General features: G+C 32.8%; 3 protein-coding genes and 1 long non-coding RNA gene across 7 annotated transcripts; 3 read left to right on the plus strand and 1 right to left on the minus strand.

The window, feature by feature from the left end:
• The first annotated feature begins 1,526 nt into the window (after positions 1-1,526).
• On the plus strand, positions 1,527-5,233 carry LOC112790709 (ethanolamine-phosphate cytidylyltransferase). Of its 3 annotated transcripts, none has more exons than XM_025833240.3 (10): positions 1,527-1,753; positions 2,333-2,760; positions 2,942-3,177; positions 3,327-3,478; positions 3,647-3,718; positions 3,806-3,873; positions 3,952-4,072; positions 4,388-4,447; positions 4,542-4,664; positions 4,771-5,233. In XM_025833240.3, exons 2-10 carry the CDS (start codon positions 2,423-2,425, stop codon positions 4,840-4,842), a joined length of 1,242 nt encoding a protein of 413 aa, XP_025689025.1. In that variant the 5' UTR covers positions 1,527-1,753; positions 2,333-2,422; the 3' UTR covers positions 4,843-5,233. The 3 variants fall into 3 exon arrangements, with proteins under 3 accessions (XP_025689025.1, XP_025689026.1, XP_025689028.1); XM_025833241.3 differs by having other exon boundaries at positions 1,585-1,914; XM_025833243.3 differs by having other exon boundaries at positions 1,585-1,721.
• On the minus strand, positions 4,872-6,782 carry LOC112790710 (uncharacterized). Of its 2 annotated transcripts, XR_011879988.1 has the most exons (4): positions 6,437-6,782; positions 6,143-6,335; positions 5,460-6,044; positions 4,872-5,076 (listed from the first exon to the last, which is right to left on the minus strand). XR_011879988.1 is itself a non-coding variant. In XM_072233109.1 (3 exons), exons 1-3 carry the CDS (start codon positions 6,536-6,538, stop codon positions 5,635-5,637), a joined length of 705 nt encoding a protein of 234 aa, XP_072089210.1. In that variant the 5' UTR covers positions 6,539-6,782; the 3' UTR covers positions 5,400-5,634. The 2 variants fall into 2 exon arrangements, 1 of the variants encoding a protein (XP_072089210.1); XM_072233109.1 differs by lacking the exon at positions 4,872-5,076 and having other exon boundaries at positions 5,400-6,044.
• Positions 6,583-11,308, plus strand: LOC112778707 (blue-light photoreceptor PHR2-like). The gene is given in 5 exon segments (XM_025823004.1): positions 6,583-6,660; positions 8,305-8,814; positions 10,578-10,641; positions 10,736-10,773; positions 11,267-11,308. Coding segments are annotated over 5 exon segments (732 nt in total).
• Positions 11,309-12,575: 1,267 nt separating this feature from the next.
• On the plus strand, positions 12,576-15,067 carry LOC112770855 (uncharacterized). The gene is made up of 6 exons (XR_011878715.1): positions 12,576-12,944; positions 13,253-13,515; positions 13,603-13,684; positions 13,845-13,982; positions 14,467-14,536; positions 14,730-15,067. It is a non-coding gene; the product is annotated as an uncharacterized lncRNA (long non-coding RNA).
• The last annotated feature ends 245 nt before the right edge of the window (positions 15,068-15,312 follow it).

Genomic DNA, 15,312 nt, shown 5'->3' on the forward strand with positions numbered 1-15,312 from the left:
ATGAAAAAGAAAAATAAGAGTTAAAAGTGGTGTTAGTTCATGACAGTTAATAACAATTAGTAGTTTAGTTGAACTAACAATTCTATTGAGAAATAGTTACAAAAATAGAGCATGTGATTGTTATGGCTAGAACCTTAAGTTAGTGTAAATACTAAGCTACAGTATAATAAATATCAGATGTGATTATTTTTAATGATCTTCATAATGAAATTATTAATCTCTCCCACACTTCCTCTGTTACTCTCTCACTCTCTCTTTCTCATTCTTTTATTTCTACTCTATTTTCTGATTCTCAAAGAGCCTCTAAAACATTTTATTGATGGCAAAACGATTTCTTTAACTCGTTTAGCCGGTGATTCGTAGTTTTTCTCTTTTTTTTAGACTTTAAACTTCCATGTAATAAAAAAAAAACTTCCTCCTTATTTGGTTGCTTTCTTATTTTCCCCGATTCGGTGGTTTTCCTTGACCATTTACCATTTCTACCATTTTTTTTTCAAACAAGCAGTCATGGAATAGAATCTGTTCATAGGAAGTAACGTTCTAGTCACGTCTCCAGAGATAATATTGTGTTCTAGAATGTTAGTAGGTCCTGGATCTTTTTATTAGTATTAAAAACACAACCTTACTAATAATATTCCGTATTTCAAATTGTTATTGCATCAACTTCAAATTTTATAAAAGATCCAACTGATTTTTGAGTCTATATCAAATCAACTGGTTTCAATTTGGGACATGAACACCCTACTGACAACTAATAAGTCTATTCTTTGTCTAGTACAATGTTTTTTATTTTTTTATTTTTTGTTTATGAGAGTGCCTTCCAAGTTACAATTATTGAATAGGAGTACTATTACTATGAAAAATATCGGAATTTTTGTAATTTTTTTACAAAATTAACTGATGTCAATAAGACAGTACCTATTAACTAATTGTGATTAAAAGTTAATTACATATTTTATTATCTAGATTTTTAATTATATTTAAATTTTATAATTTCATCACAAGTATTATAGGAGAAATATATCAAAACTTGAATACAAAAGAAAAAGAGGGGGGTGTGTATATTTATTATAGAATCCTAAAAAGTTATATATAAACATAGAAAAACCACCAGCAGCCATATCCCAGGCATGGTGGACAACAGAATCGAATTTTAAAATAATAATAATTTTTAATATTAAAATAAGATAAAATTTACAGATACCTTATAAGAACAACGGTAGAAAATGAAATTCAATAAAAAATTAATAAAATAATATAAATCGTTAACAGTTAAAAAGGAGAGATATTTGGACTAATAATAAAAATTTTATTAGGTAGAGAATAATTTTTATGAATAATATAAATAATAAATTTTAAAATTAGCCTAATAAAATTAAAATATATTATATATCTAAATTATAAAATAATTATTTACACATTTAATAAATTAAACATTTTATATATCTATTATTTATATTATCTACCTATACTTTTCCATAACTAATGAGTAATAACTTCTGCCTTTGTTTATTTTTGGTTACTTTAAAAATTTTCCCCTTTCAAAAGTGACGTATATATATTAATATTAATAATATTAAGCTCAGACAAAGCTTCGTTGTTGCCAAAACTTAGAGGAGGTTTCTTCCATACGAATCCAAAGGGAGAGAGAACAGAGAGAAGAAAAAAAAGAAAAAAAGGAAAAGAGAAAAAACAAGGAAAGAGGAGACACAGACACAAAGGTAACGCAAAAAGGAACAAACAAACACAACAGGTTAAGATTCGATCTCTTCCTTCTTCCTTTTTTTCTTCTTTTCTAGTTCCTTTTTGCAATTTGCATGCCATCAAACGCGTTCAATTTTCTCATTCTGCCATCTTCATTTATTGCTGCACATCCTTCCGTGAAAATTCTCGTTTTTTACTTCGGGATCTCAGGTCGGTTTTCTCGTTGGAATTTTTTTAATCTTTTTACATACTCATTCAGTCATACAATGGAAGATACTTGCTCTAAGAATTTCACAATATAGCTGCATTTTTTATTTGTTGGTTTGACTAGATCAGGAAGATGAGAACGCCTCCATTTTTTGTTGTTGTGGATTTTACGTGTAACGGTTATTTGATTTCATTGTGGTGGCTTGCCAACCTTTTGCTTAAATATATGAAGCATTTTTAATTCTTCTTTTATTTTTTGGGATGAATCAAGATATGTGATTATGTGAAGCAATAATTCCTTCATAGTTTCACTTGTTTGCATTTGAGCTATAAAAAAGGTTTTTGTGTATGAAATTTAGGATTTTGGATGGCATACAATTCATGTTATTAACATTTTGCCGTGATGGTTGCTTTGTTGCAGGTCTGTGCCTCCTCTTACATCACAGAAACATCTTGTTTCTGATAAGAAAACAAAACAAAACAAAACCAAAAAAGAAAGAAAGAAGACCATATGGATTATGACAGTAATAGTTGGATTTGGGAGGGGGTATACAACCACCCACATGTGTTGGGTGGTCTAATGGTTACAGCAGCCTTGCTGGGACTGTCGACGAGCTACTTTGGGGGGATGACCAACTCCTGGTCTAATTTGGGGATTTTCCCTAAGAAGAGATCCGGTAAGAGGCGTGTTCGGGTTTACATGGATGGTTGTTTTGATCTGATGCACTATGGCCATGCCAATGCACTCAGACAGGCAAAAGCTCTAGGAGATGAATTGGTTGTGGGTCTGGTGAGTGATGAGGAGATCCTCGCCAATAAAGGCCCGCCTGTTTTGTCCATGGAGGAGAGGTACAAATATTTGGTCCTTTTCTGTTTTGCTCCTATTGATTTTCTCTTAGACAAAATCTAATTCAGCTTAAACATAAGACTAGAGACTTTGCAGCAAGGGAATAAACTTGTTTGTTTGAATAACTCAAGTTTGCCAACATTGTAAAAGAATTAATGTTGAGAATGTATTTTGTCTTTCCAGGCTGACCCTTGTTAGTGGATTGAAATGGGTGGACGAAGTCATAACCGATGCTCCTTATGCAATTACTGAGGAATTCTTGAATCGTCTTTTCTATGAATACAACATTGACTATGTCATACATGGGGATGACCCTTGCCTGCTTCCAGATGGAACAGATGCTTATGCTGCAGCAAAGAAAGCTGGCCGATACAAGCAAATTAAACGTACTGAAGGAGTTTCCAGCACAGATATTGTTGGTAAGATTTGTCTCTTCTTATGTTCGAAGATAGCAGAAATCTTGTGTTGTTGATGGATAAAGTTAATTTTCTTGTTCCAAGTGTTATATTGATAAAAATTGGGTGGTAGGTAAAAGCTAATTATGTGTATGATCTCTATTTCTATACAGGAAGAATTATGTCTTCGTTAAAAGATAAAAAAGCTCGCGAAGATCTTGATGGTACTGATGCAAAACCTCAAGAAGAAAGCAAGCTAAAGGTTTCCCACTTGTCCCAATTCCTACCAACTTCCCGACGTATTGTACAGTTTTCAAATGGCAAGGTATTTTGATGATCAATGCTTGTATATCTTGACTTGCTGCGACAGACACTGATTTGAAATTTATGCCACAATCATTGGTTTCAAGATGAAAATATTTTGAGCGAATTTGCTCATTAGTTTTTGGAAATATTTTGCATGATAATTCATTGTGGCTTCGTCCTCTTTTAGGGGCCTGGACCTGATGCTCGTATTGTATACATTGATGGGGCATTTGATCTCTTCCATGCTGGGCACGTTGAGGTATACATGAGTTTTCTATAGGTGTGCAACAGTCAAATAGCATTATTTGATATGGCTGTCTTAATTCAGTATTTCCTGTTCTCTCAGATACTTAAGAAGGCTAGGCAGCTCGGAGATTTTCTTCTTGTTGGTATCCACTCAGACGAGACTGTGAGGTATGCAGTTTTTTATCACGTAAAATTGAAGTTACAGCTATGATCCAAGTATTCATGTGACTAGCAACTTCCTTGCAGCTCACAACGAGGGAATCACTATCCAATTATGCACCTACACGAGCGTAGCCTTAGTGTGCTGGCTTGCAGCTATGTTGATGAAGTCATTATTGGCGCACCATGGGAAATTACAAAGGACATGGTATATGCTCAAGTCTGAACATCGTTTAAGTAGCTGCCACCATTTATATGAAGTTGTTCTTGGTGTATTGATTCGAATTAGTCTTTTAATAGTGCATGCTAGTTTCATTATATCTGCCTTTTCCCTTGCGTTCTTTTTTAAGTGATTAAGGATTTAACTGCTTTTACACATAAATTGCATACTTAAGAATCATCTGAACATGCTTATCCTCTCCATTTGTCTCACCCTTATTGAGCATAGTTTGAGCAAAGTGTTCATATGCATTTCCAATATTTCATGATGATGAGTTCTATTTATTTATTTGGAATCAAACAGATCACAACTTTCAATATCTCAGCGGTTGTGCACGGGACTGTTGCTGAGAAATCATTATATGTAAGTTGGCCTTTTGCAATTTCACATGATTCAATGTCATTTCCTTATTTTATTATTTTTCTTCCATACGAGTGAGCAAGTTGTCATTGTACAGAGTGAAAGAGATCCATATGAGGTCCCAAAGAGCATGGGAATATTCCACTTGCTTGAAAGCCCTAAAGATATCACTACTACCTCAGTAGCCCAGCGTATTATGGCTAACCATGAAGCCTATGTGGTAACGGCTGAATTCTGATAGAACGCTTTACTCCTATCCTATTTTCTTTTCCTGTACAAATTTCTGATAGAAAGTTCTCTGCTTCCATTTGTTTTATGTGATGCAGAAACGCAATGCTAAGAAGGCTCAGAGCGAAAAGAGATACTATGAAGAAAAGACTTATGTGACTGGAGATTAGCATATATATATATAGAATCATAGAGATGCTGGATAGAGAAGAATATCTACATATACTTTCTTAAGGAAGAAGAGTACAGAGTATGACATAGAAGAACAATATTTTCGGCCGTAACCTAGGAATTACATGATGACCTTTCCATTTATATTGTCGTCTGAAAGGCTCCCTTATGATTGACCTGCCAGTTTTTTGGCATTTAATTTTGCTGTGATTCTGGTTTTACCAGAGATGTACCTGTAAAATTGAATTATAAGCTCCAAACCTAAATGAAAAAAACTCCAACCAAGCCCTTTGGATTGTTTGATTTGGATTTGTGGAAAACCATTTAATTCATTCTTAGAAGGATTTTCTTTTTGTAATAAAAATTGAAAGGACCTCCTCCTTCTTTGCACATGTACGCATTCTTTTTCTTTTTATAATAATCTGTAATTCATATCTATGAAAAGCCTTATCGAGTTGACACGAATACAAATACCAATGCAAAATTCATATCTAGTGCTGCTAAGCATTAGCCAATGACAAGTTTAAATGATGAAGCATGAGGGGCAAAGACGACATAAGAACATGAAATTCTTGGTTAAAAGTGGATGGTCTTCCACATAAGTACAAAGGATTACCGTCCTATCCTCTCAAGTCCCATGGCATGCCTAACCCTATCCACATTCCATTCCTTGATATTGAAAAGGTGCAATTCTCTGCAAAACTGAAAAAAATTGCAATCCCATTATATTCTAATCTAGTAGCACTACAATGAAAGGAAGGGCGTGTAAAAACTAATAGGTGATTTGCGTCTCAACGTGTCCATGTGATTGGAGTTGACATGTTTTGAGGAAGATGTGGCCACAAGCAATGATGCTGCTGTTGGTTGAACCCTTCTGGTGTTGCTGCCACTCCACCAACAAGAACACCACCACCATTACTTAGATTTAGCATTGAACTTGAAGACTTAAAATGACTATTATTTTCTTCTTGTTGGTTTTCTACATCCATCATCACGGATGATTCTTCTTCTGGTTCTGGACCCATGTGATCAGCTTCCATCATCTCTGTATTTGCAATGTTGGAACCTTGCGCGAAATTGGATGAGGGTGCCCAAGGCACAATAGCCATTCCACGATTCCTCTTGTCTTGTTCTTCCTTCTCCACCGCTGATTTTATGAGGCGCTCGCAATCAGAGTCACCTTTCGACCAATGCGCTTCCCCTGCAGCAAATTAAAGAGTAAAGTCAACTGAATTTTGAATCTCGAATTGAATTGGATGAAGTCGCCTACTAATTAATTTGCGAGAGAGAGAGACGTACTCTTGAATCGAGAGAGGAGATCAGAGTCGAGGGTGAGAGAGAACGGAGAAGACGAATGCATTAGCGGCTTGAAGATAACGAGAGCTCTCTCTGCGTTGGGAGGTGGAGAAGCATCTGCTTCTGCTTCCGCTGAAATGGGCAAGGGTTGTTCATGTTCGAGTTCCACCTCTGCAATTGGCGGCAACTCACCATCCTGATCACAACCATAATTAACAAAACACGATTTGATTCATTAATAAACCGATGAGGAACTTGGAATGAACAATGAGAACGAAAGAAAGAGAGAAGACGAACCAGACGGCGAATCTTGGTGGCGGGAGAAGAAAGAGGGAAATCGTAGAAATCGTCGGGAACATGATCGATGCCTTTCCGCTTCAACAGTTTGTATCCCGCCATGGATGAAGAAGATGATTAGGATTCGGATTAGAATTACGATTACGATGATGCGTAGAAAGGGGAATGCGTTTGCAGAGTTTAATATACAGAAAGAAAAGAAGAGTGAAAGAAAGGGAGAGCGAGTGAGGTCTAGATTTCTCTGGAATTTCTTCCCCCTTTCCGTTCTCCAATTCCCTCACCTCCTATTTCTCACACGTGTCATTTTGCTTCCCCACCAATAATCTTCAATTATTTACTGTTTAGGGTATTTTAATAAAATCATTTTAGTTAAGTGTATATTTGGATTCTATAAAATACTACGAAAAAATATTTTTTAATTTTTTAATATTGATAATTTTTTTAAAAGAATTATATTTATCTTTTTGGCAAAAAATTTTACAAAATATATTTTAATATAATAAATAAATAAATTTTTTATACTATTATAGTGAAATATAATTACTAGAAATATTACTTTTCAAAAAATGTTTTGAATAAGATAAATGTTAAGGCAGTTAGGCACAAAGATAAATGTACACGTCTTTCATTTTAACCATATATATAGCGACACTTGTCTTCAAATATAGCAAGGAGTAGTTGGTTTAAGTTTAACATAAAAAAAAATATAGCTTTAGAGAATATTAAAAATGGTTCAAAAGGAGCCGATTTTCCGGTGTACATGAATGTTAAATGATAAGATAATATTTAATATAGATTTGGTTTTGTAAAGTTTTTGGAAAAAAGTGTCTGTACTTTTTAAAAATTTATGTTTTTTATTGGCATTAGATTTAGACTACTAAATGATTTCATTACAAAATATGTTTTTAAATTTTTTAATAACTACTAAATAGTGTTTATCTAATTTTAATTACAAATTAATTTTTTATATATTATTTAATTATAAAATTTATTTTTTATTTTATAAATTATTATTTTATTATTCATCTATCATGTTTATTAATAATTAAAAACAGAAACAATAACGAATTAGAATTGATTGTATTCACAAAACAATCGATTAAATTTTAGGTTTCCCAAAATTCAATTGATTGGACTTCAGGTTTTCACAAAATAATCGATTAAATGTTGGACGATAGTATGATTTTTCTAAATATCAATCGATTGTAACTTTTACACAATCGATTGAACGATGCTTAGAATGTAGGTTTTTTCTATTTCAATCGATTGTTCATGTTACCCAATTGATTGAAGGCTTCAAAGCAATATGAGATCCCATAATTCAATAGATTGATCGTGTTATTCAATCGATTTAAGTCTTCAAAACAATATGAATTTTCACAATTCAATCGATTAGTTTTGTTATTTAATCTATTGAATTGTGCACTACGTTGTATGTTACGCCGTTCTCAAATTTTTTACTCGTGTTTATAAATTATTATTTCATTATTCATTTATCTTATCTTTAAAATTCTATCTTCAATTTTTAAATTTTTATTTTGATTTAGATACTCTAATCTTATCTTTTCTTTAATATTAACGTTATAAATTGGTGAATAATCTATCATCAATTATTCAATCCTATAATTGGAATTGTTTATCAATCTCATTGATTATAAAAATTTTCATTATTTTTGTTCGGGTTAAATACTTTTTTCGTCCCTAAGGATTAGGGTTAAAATCAAAATCGTCCCCAACCTTTTTTTCTTATTAAAATCATCCTTAACGTTCAAAAACACTTTAAAATCATCATTTTCGCTCTAAAAAGACAAATTTACCCTTATAAAAAATAAATTATAAAATAAAAAATTAAACTCCATGAGCTGCAGTGGCTTCATTATCCCTATCTCTCCATCTTCCCCCCAACTCATTTCTTCTTCCAATCAAAGATTCAAACTTTGTTTTCTTCCCAACAATCTAATAAGCTCAAAGTCCTAACCCAAACTTCTTCCCTCACCCACCTTTCTCTCTCTACACCAATCCTACTTTCTCTCTCCTCAAACTCCATTAACAACAAGCTTTTGTTCAAGTTAACGATCTCCTACAATCCACTCCAATGCCCTTTTCCTCTTCTCCCGCACCGCACTTCTGACCTCTTAGGCGCCACCGCACTCCTGCGCGTCGCCGTTGTGTGGTCCCGCAACGACCTACGCATTCACAACAACAAAATCCTAAACACCACGCACAACGAATCACTGTCAATCGTACCTATTTACTGCTTTGACTCTTTGGATTACAGCAAATCTTCTTCAGGGTTCGATAAGACCGGTCCTTTTTGCACCAATTTCTTGATCCAATTGGTTTTGAATCTCATGTAGAATCTTTAAGAGCGTGGGTCAGTGATGCACCACTATTTCGTGGTATATCTTGTGCTTAATTCGGTAGATTTTATCCACTAATCTCACACTTATTCACAGAATTCGCATGTTTTACACTTTCCTTCCTAATTTTGTGCTATGATTGAAAACATGCTTCTTTGGCCTTTAATTTACTATTTTTAATCTTCTCTTATTACCATTCGATGTTGTGATATGTGTGTTAAGTATTTTCAGGTTTTATAGGGCAGGAATGACTTAGAGGATGGAAAGCAAGCATGTAAAAGTGGAAGGAATACAAGAAGCTGAAGGAACTGCAGAGCTGTCAACCCTGACCTCTTTGCACTCAATCGATCATAACTTGAGCTACATAGGTCCAAATGAGGCAGTTTCAGTTGCGTTGGAAAGCCAACACCCGGGTCTTCGCAACGATATATAATTTGTCATAGTTGCTTTGTTGTTAGGCGATGCGCACGCGTGAAGTACGTGTACGTGTGGATTGTGCTACAGACAAGCGACGCGTACGCGTGATGAAGCCACGTGTTGTACGTATCAGAAATTGTTGGGGGTGATTTCTGAACTGTTTTTGACCTAGTTTTTGGCCCATAAAAACACGGATTAGAGGCTGCAGAGTGAAGGAATCATTCATACACTTCTCATTCACATAATTTTAGGTTTTAGATGTAGTTTTCTAGAGGGAGAGGCTCTCTCCTCTCTCTTAGGTTTTAGGATTTTAGGATTAGCTTTTCTTAAATTCAGATTTCTATCATGCTTTAATTTAGTTTTCTTCTACTCCTATTTGTTCTAGTAGTTTAGTTTAGAGCAATGCTAGGGGCCAGCAATTTTTGTGATTGTTAGCCATCAACTAGCCATCAATGATGATTTGATGGTGTGAGATTGGTGTGAGATTTCATCCAATGGCTCACATTTCTCTGCTGGTTATATGCTGGCCAAAATTCAATAAAACTGCTGGCCCCCTAGACTTTCCCTTTAGTTTATTTATCTTCTCTTGTTGATCTATTTATTCTACAATTTAGTTTATGAACTCTTCATGTTAGATTGATTTTCCTTTTTATGCAATTTGAAGTATTTCATGTTTATTACTCTTTCTATTATTTGTTATCATTGATTTTGCAATTGTTGATTTTAGATTTAATATTTTCTTATTAATTTTCTATGTTTTTATGTTATGCCCTCCAAATACTTGACAAAATGCTTAGAAGAATGTTAAAGTAGGATTTTATGTTCTTTGGCTTGGTTGAGTAATTGGTGACACTTGAGTTATCAAACTCCTTTGTTGATTGATAATTGAAAGTTGCTGATTGATTTGGATTCCACTAAAGCTAGTCTTTCCTTATTAGTTGACTAGGACCTGAGGAATCAAATTGATTAGTCCACTTGACTTTCCTTCATTCGTTGAGAGTTAACTACGTGGGAGCAATGAACAATTCTCATCACAATTGATAAGGATAACTAGGATAGGATTTCCAGTTCTCATACCCTGCCAAGAGCTTTTCTAGTCATTTGATTTTTATTACCATTTACTATTCTTGCTTCTTATCTTAAAAATCTCAAAATATACCTTTACATAACCAATAACAAGAACACTTCCCTGCAATTCCTTGAGAGACGACCCGAGGTTTAAATACTTCGGTTATTATTTATTAGGGGTTTGTTACTTGTGACAAACAATCTTTTGTACGAAAGGATTCTTGTTGGTTTAGAAACTATACTTTTAACGAGAATTTATTTGTGAAATTTTAAACCGTCAAAAACCCATTCGTCAGTCAAATCTCGTTGTCAGGATTGGAAAATCAGAAACGGTTTTATTTGAGCTTGTTAAAGCCGTTGGTTTTGTATCAAAAAAATTATTGTTGAATAAGTTAATTATTGTTGTTGTTTTCTTTTCTGTCTTCTCTTCTATTGTTGTTGTTGATAATGTTAGTGGATTATGAGAAAGAGCCTGTGGGTTACATTGTTATGGTAAGAGAATGACAGTTGGATGAAGGTAGAGGTGTGGGTGACTGGGAGCATATAGTGGTGGGTGGGTGAGGTTCAGAGATTCACTGGTGAGTAAGGTTGAATGGTGGTAGATGATGATGAAGACGAAGAAATGAAGATGAAGTGAAGGTGAGGGATAATGATGGTGGAAATTGGGAATTGATGATGATGGTTGGATTTTGATTTTAATTTTTTATTTTATAACTTTTTATTTTATAATTTATTTTTTACAAGGGTAAATTTGTCTTTTTAGAGAAAAAAAGATGATTTTAAAACTTTTTTTAATGTTAAGGATGATTTTAATAAGAAAAAAAAGTCGGAGACGATTTTGATTTTGACCCTAAATCTTAGGGACGAAAAAAGTACTTACCCCTTTTTGTTCTAGTTATCCATCTACTTAATATCCAATTTTTCTTCATTTTTTATCCATCTTTTTAATATCCAATATTTGTTCATCATTAATTGATAATCACAGTTGCAGCAATCAGCAAAGATCCAACCAATTTCTTCATTGTAGTATTCAGAAAATAATCTACTGTTTTGATTATAAAATCGAAGTCAGTGAATAGAATCTCTAATTTTGCAATTTTTCATTTCGATTCTTTATTCGTGAAATTGATTGTGCAATGAAAAATATTTTTTTTATCTTTTAGTAATTCACAAATATTGAGGAATACTAAAAAGTAAATAAATTTTATTATTTTTTATTATTAATTAGCTAGCAATATTTAAAGGTATGGACTTAAAATGTATTATTAAATTATTATACTAAAAAAATTTATATAACTTATATTTTTGTTTTTTCATTGTGAGTCCCACTATAATTAAATTTATATTCCATGAAAAATTAAATTAGATGAATTCAATTTATGGAATAGGTTGAGCGTCATAGCAAATAAAATCAATTAGCATTTTATTAAATATTTAAATTGAAGCAACTAGTTACAAATTATATCACGAGTACTCAACTTTGAGAAAAAAATTATTAAATATACTCAAAATAATAATATTTTAAATATTAAATATTTAACTACCAAGTCTAGCAATTCAAACACTTCCATTAGATACGTTTATTTGTGCTTCTTAGGGAAAAAAAATTAAAAATAGCAACAATTTTTCAATATTTTTTATTTTTTTAATTTTCTTTTAGAATAAAAAAATGTACTAGTATGTAAATTGTTATTAAATGACTGTTTTGTGCTTTCGCTCAACTTTTGAAGATTGTGGAATTTAATGGTTAAATCTTAATTAGTGTCACCAAATGTAGGGAGATGGTTATATAGTGTAGATTAGTGTCAATGATGAGAACAAAGAAAAAAACACTAATTATACAAAGTTTTATTTAGTATTTGGAAGTGATTTTGCGAGTTCATTAAAAACAATAATTTTGTATGTCTAGCTATTTAATTTATAATATTTATTTTATTTTTTTTTTATTTATTGATGAAGAGGACTACTCAACTTAAAGAAGTTGAGGATAAAGTTACAAAAATGTAGAAGAGGAGATTGGTGGAATTCTTAGATGAAAATGAAAGAAAATACAAAGTTTATTATGTTAAATATAAGGTTTAATTACTCTGTTGGTCCCTATAGTTTCGCGAAATTTTCAGTTAGGTCCCTCTACTTTTTTCCTTTTAATTGGGTCTTTGCACCAATTTTTTTTCAATTAGGTCCCTACCGTGACCAAACAATTAAATTTAACAGAATATTCTGTTCTTAAATTAAAGATTCTCTAACTTTTTTCTAAATCTCTAAATCTCTTTCACTCTTATTTTTTGAAATACCAAAATAACCCTCCCACACTTAGGAAAAAAAACCTAGCTAGTCCTCTGTGGAGATCGCATTCAGTGTCATCTCCTGCGTCCATCGTCTTCATTCATCTGTGGTGTCATCTGCAGCGGACGCTTGGTGGTCGGTCGTTCTTTGCCTCCTTCTCTCTGCATTGGTCTGTTCTGCGTTATTCTCTTTGGAGGTCTTCTGCGCTATTTTTTCATCCAAGTTGTCGCCGTCCCTCCCGGTGCTTTGCCTCGTATGACGTCGCTGCGCCGCATCACACCGCGCCAAGCCTCGCCGCGCCTGACCTCCCGTCTGGTCTCTCTTTCCCACGCTGCACCTCTCCTCTATCTCCCTGTACTTGATCTGTCATAAAATAGGTAACATATAACATTTATTTTTTTTTTCAGTTTTTAAAACTCGATGTAACATGTTTATGCTAATTTTAATTTTCAAAAAATATGGCATTGTTGAGTACCTAATTTTTGAATTGATTTCTGAATTATTTTGATATAGTAATTTAGAATTTACAATATGAATATTTATGTATAGGAATTTTGTTAATTAGTGAATTGACATATAAATTAATTTTATGCTAATGATGAGTTTTGTTTATTGTTGATTGTTGTTGCTGTGATGATACTGCTTTATTGCTTTATTAGGACTCTGTTTCTCTTTTTTAATGTAGTGATGGAGGATTCGGATTTTATCATCATGGTCATCAACATTGGATGAGAACAAAGAAAGATGAGCTTCCATGAAGAACGACTTTCCATCGAAGCAGTTTCCAATCTCACTATGAAAGAAATAGAATGATGACTTTAAGGGCTTTTGATTCAGAGGCATAATACCATTAACATCAGCCTCCATAACCAAGAACGAGTTACGTGAATTTTGGGACCAAATTACAGATCAGAATTTTTATTCAAGGCTTCAAACCTTCTTTGACATGTAAGCATTATTTATTTCATTTATTTTAGTTTCATTTCATTTTTTTCAACTAGAAAAATTATTTTTGCATTTTATATTACTATAAAGCTTGTCGGAGGTGTTCCAAGAAATGTATGGGCAAAGGGAAGTGAGTTTGGTGTGAAAACTGCAAGGAAGGTGCATTCATAAGGTACCTAAATTCATTGTCAATAGATATAACCTAAATATATGCAGCAATGATTTAGATTTTAGAAATGTGGCCAATATGGCAGCACAAAGATTTTTCAAAAATAAATGTGGTTTTATTGACAGATTAAGTTGAACGTATATTTGATTGATGTCATTGGCAGCTTTTACACACTTGAAGCTTTAACACATTCAAAAATGAAAACAAGGGATCAGTTTTGGGTCTTGCAACTGAAAGAAGGGTAGAAAATTGGATTCAAGAAGAGTAACAAATTATCAATGCGTAAAATGCTCGAAAATAGGTAAAACTCAATTTAATGTTAATCATTTTTAAGTGTCATAATTTTCCAAGGAGCTAATTAACCATTTCAGTGCATATGAAAATTGAAAACCAAATTAAGCATACAACTACAGTGGATCAAGATGCATGTGTGTTGTGAAGGTTTGACATGTCTTAGAATTTGAAATCTCACAAGCATTTCAAGGAAAAACCTGATAAGGTAATTAAGCCATGAAACTTCCTTTTAGGCATAAATGGAATAAATTCTTTCACTTTTTTTTAAAATTTTTTTGTAGAGTAGATCTTCACGTCATCACTCTGCCTTTCTTTTCATTTATTTTTTTGTATTCCATCAAGTATAGGAGAAATGGCCAGCATGTTCTTTTGCATTGTTTATCTAACATCAGTGAGTTGATTTTCTTGGGCCTTTGATCATTTCTAGCTTTGTGCTATAGTTTTTGTTTGGTATTTAATACTTATTTGTTTATTTTGGAGGAAATGTTTAGATACAAAGTTGGCTTTAGACTAGACTTCAAGACTTTCTAGAAGTGCCTGAAGACCTTGAATGTAAAGAAGGTGAGATTTCTTTCATGGCTTAAACAAAATTTGGCACTCACAAGCATATGGCTGACAAGTTAAGGAGATATTTAAGGGAGAAAGAACACATGACCAAGTGGAAATATTGGCTGGTAGCTGGTGGAGCTCCTTTTTCACATAATGCAAGATTTGTTCTATTATGTTTTAATTGAGAGTGATATGTTGATTGTAGGTGTTCTCTTTGCTGCAGACTTAGGAAGAGAATTTTTTTTTGAAACATAAGTATGGAATCTAAGTCGAGCTTCTATCTTTATGAGGGCCTAAAAGTTTGATTCAGCTTTGTACAAAAGCATGCATGAAGCACCATGCTATGGTGAAGAATCTTTAAGTTAATTTTCTAGTTGGAATGTTATGTTCATGAATTATTTTTACCATGTTTTAGTCTAGATTGTGGATCATAAATTTAATGTATTTAGAAAATTTCAATATGTTAAATTTTATATTTTGATGTAGACATTGTAAATGTTGTTGTATTTATTTGAAAAATTAATCTATGGTCAATTCCTTTTATATTTTGTGGAAATATAATTATTTATGAAAATTTAGTTTTAATAGTGGTTAATCTGAAATTAGTAAAAATCTATAATTATAAAATTAGGAATAATGACCGAGTTAATGACCGATTTAGATTTTTAGTTCAGAAATTAGCGGCTAAAGGGTTCAGCGACCGATTTTCAAGAGAAATCAATCACTAAATCGGTCGCTATTCCGGTAATTTCTTGTAGTGTGAATAGGGATTATATGAATATCTTTCA

This window comes from Arachis hypogaea, chromosome 3, assembly GCF_003086295.3.
Source record: "Arachis hypogaea cultivar Tifrunner chromosome 3, arahy.Tifrunner.gnm2.J5K5, whole genome shotgun sequence".
Taxonomy (NCBI): Eukaryota; Viridiplantae; Streptophyta; class Magnoliopsida; order Fabales; family Fabaceae; genus Arachis; species Arachis hypogaea.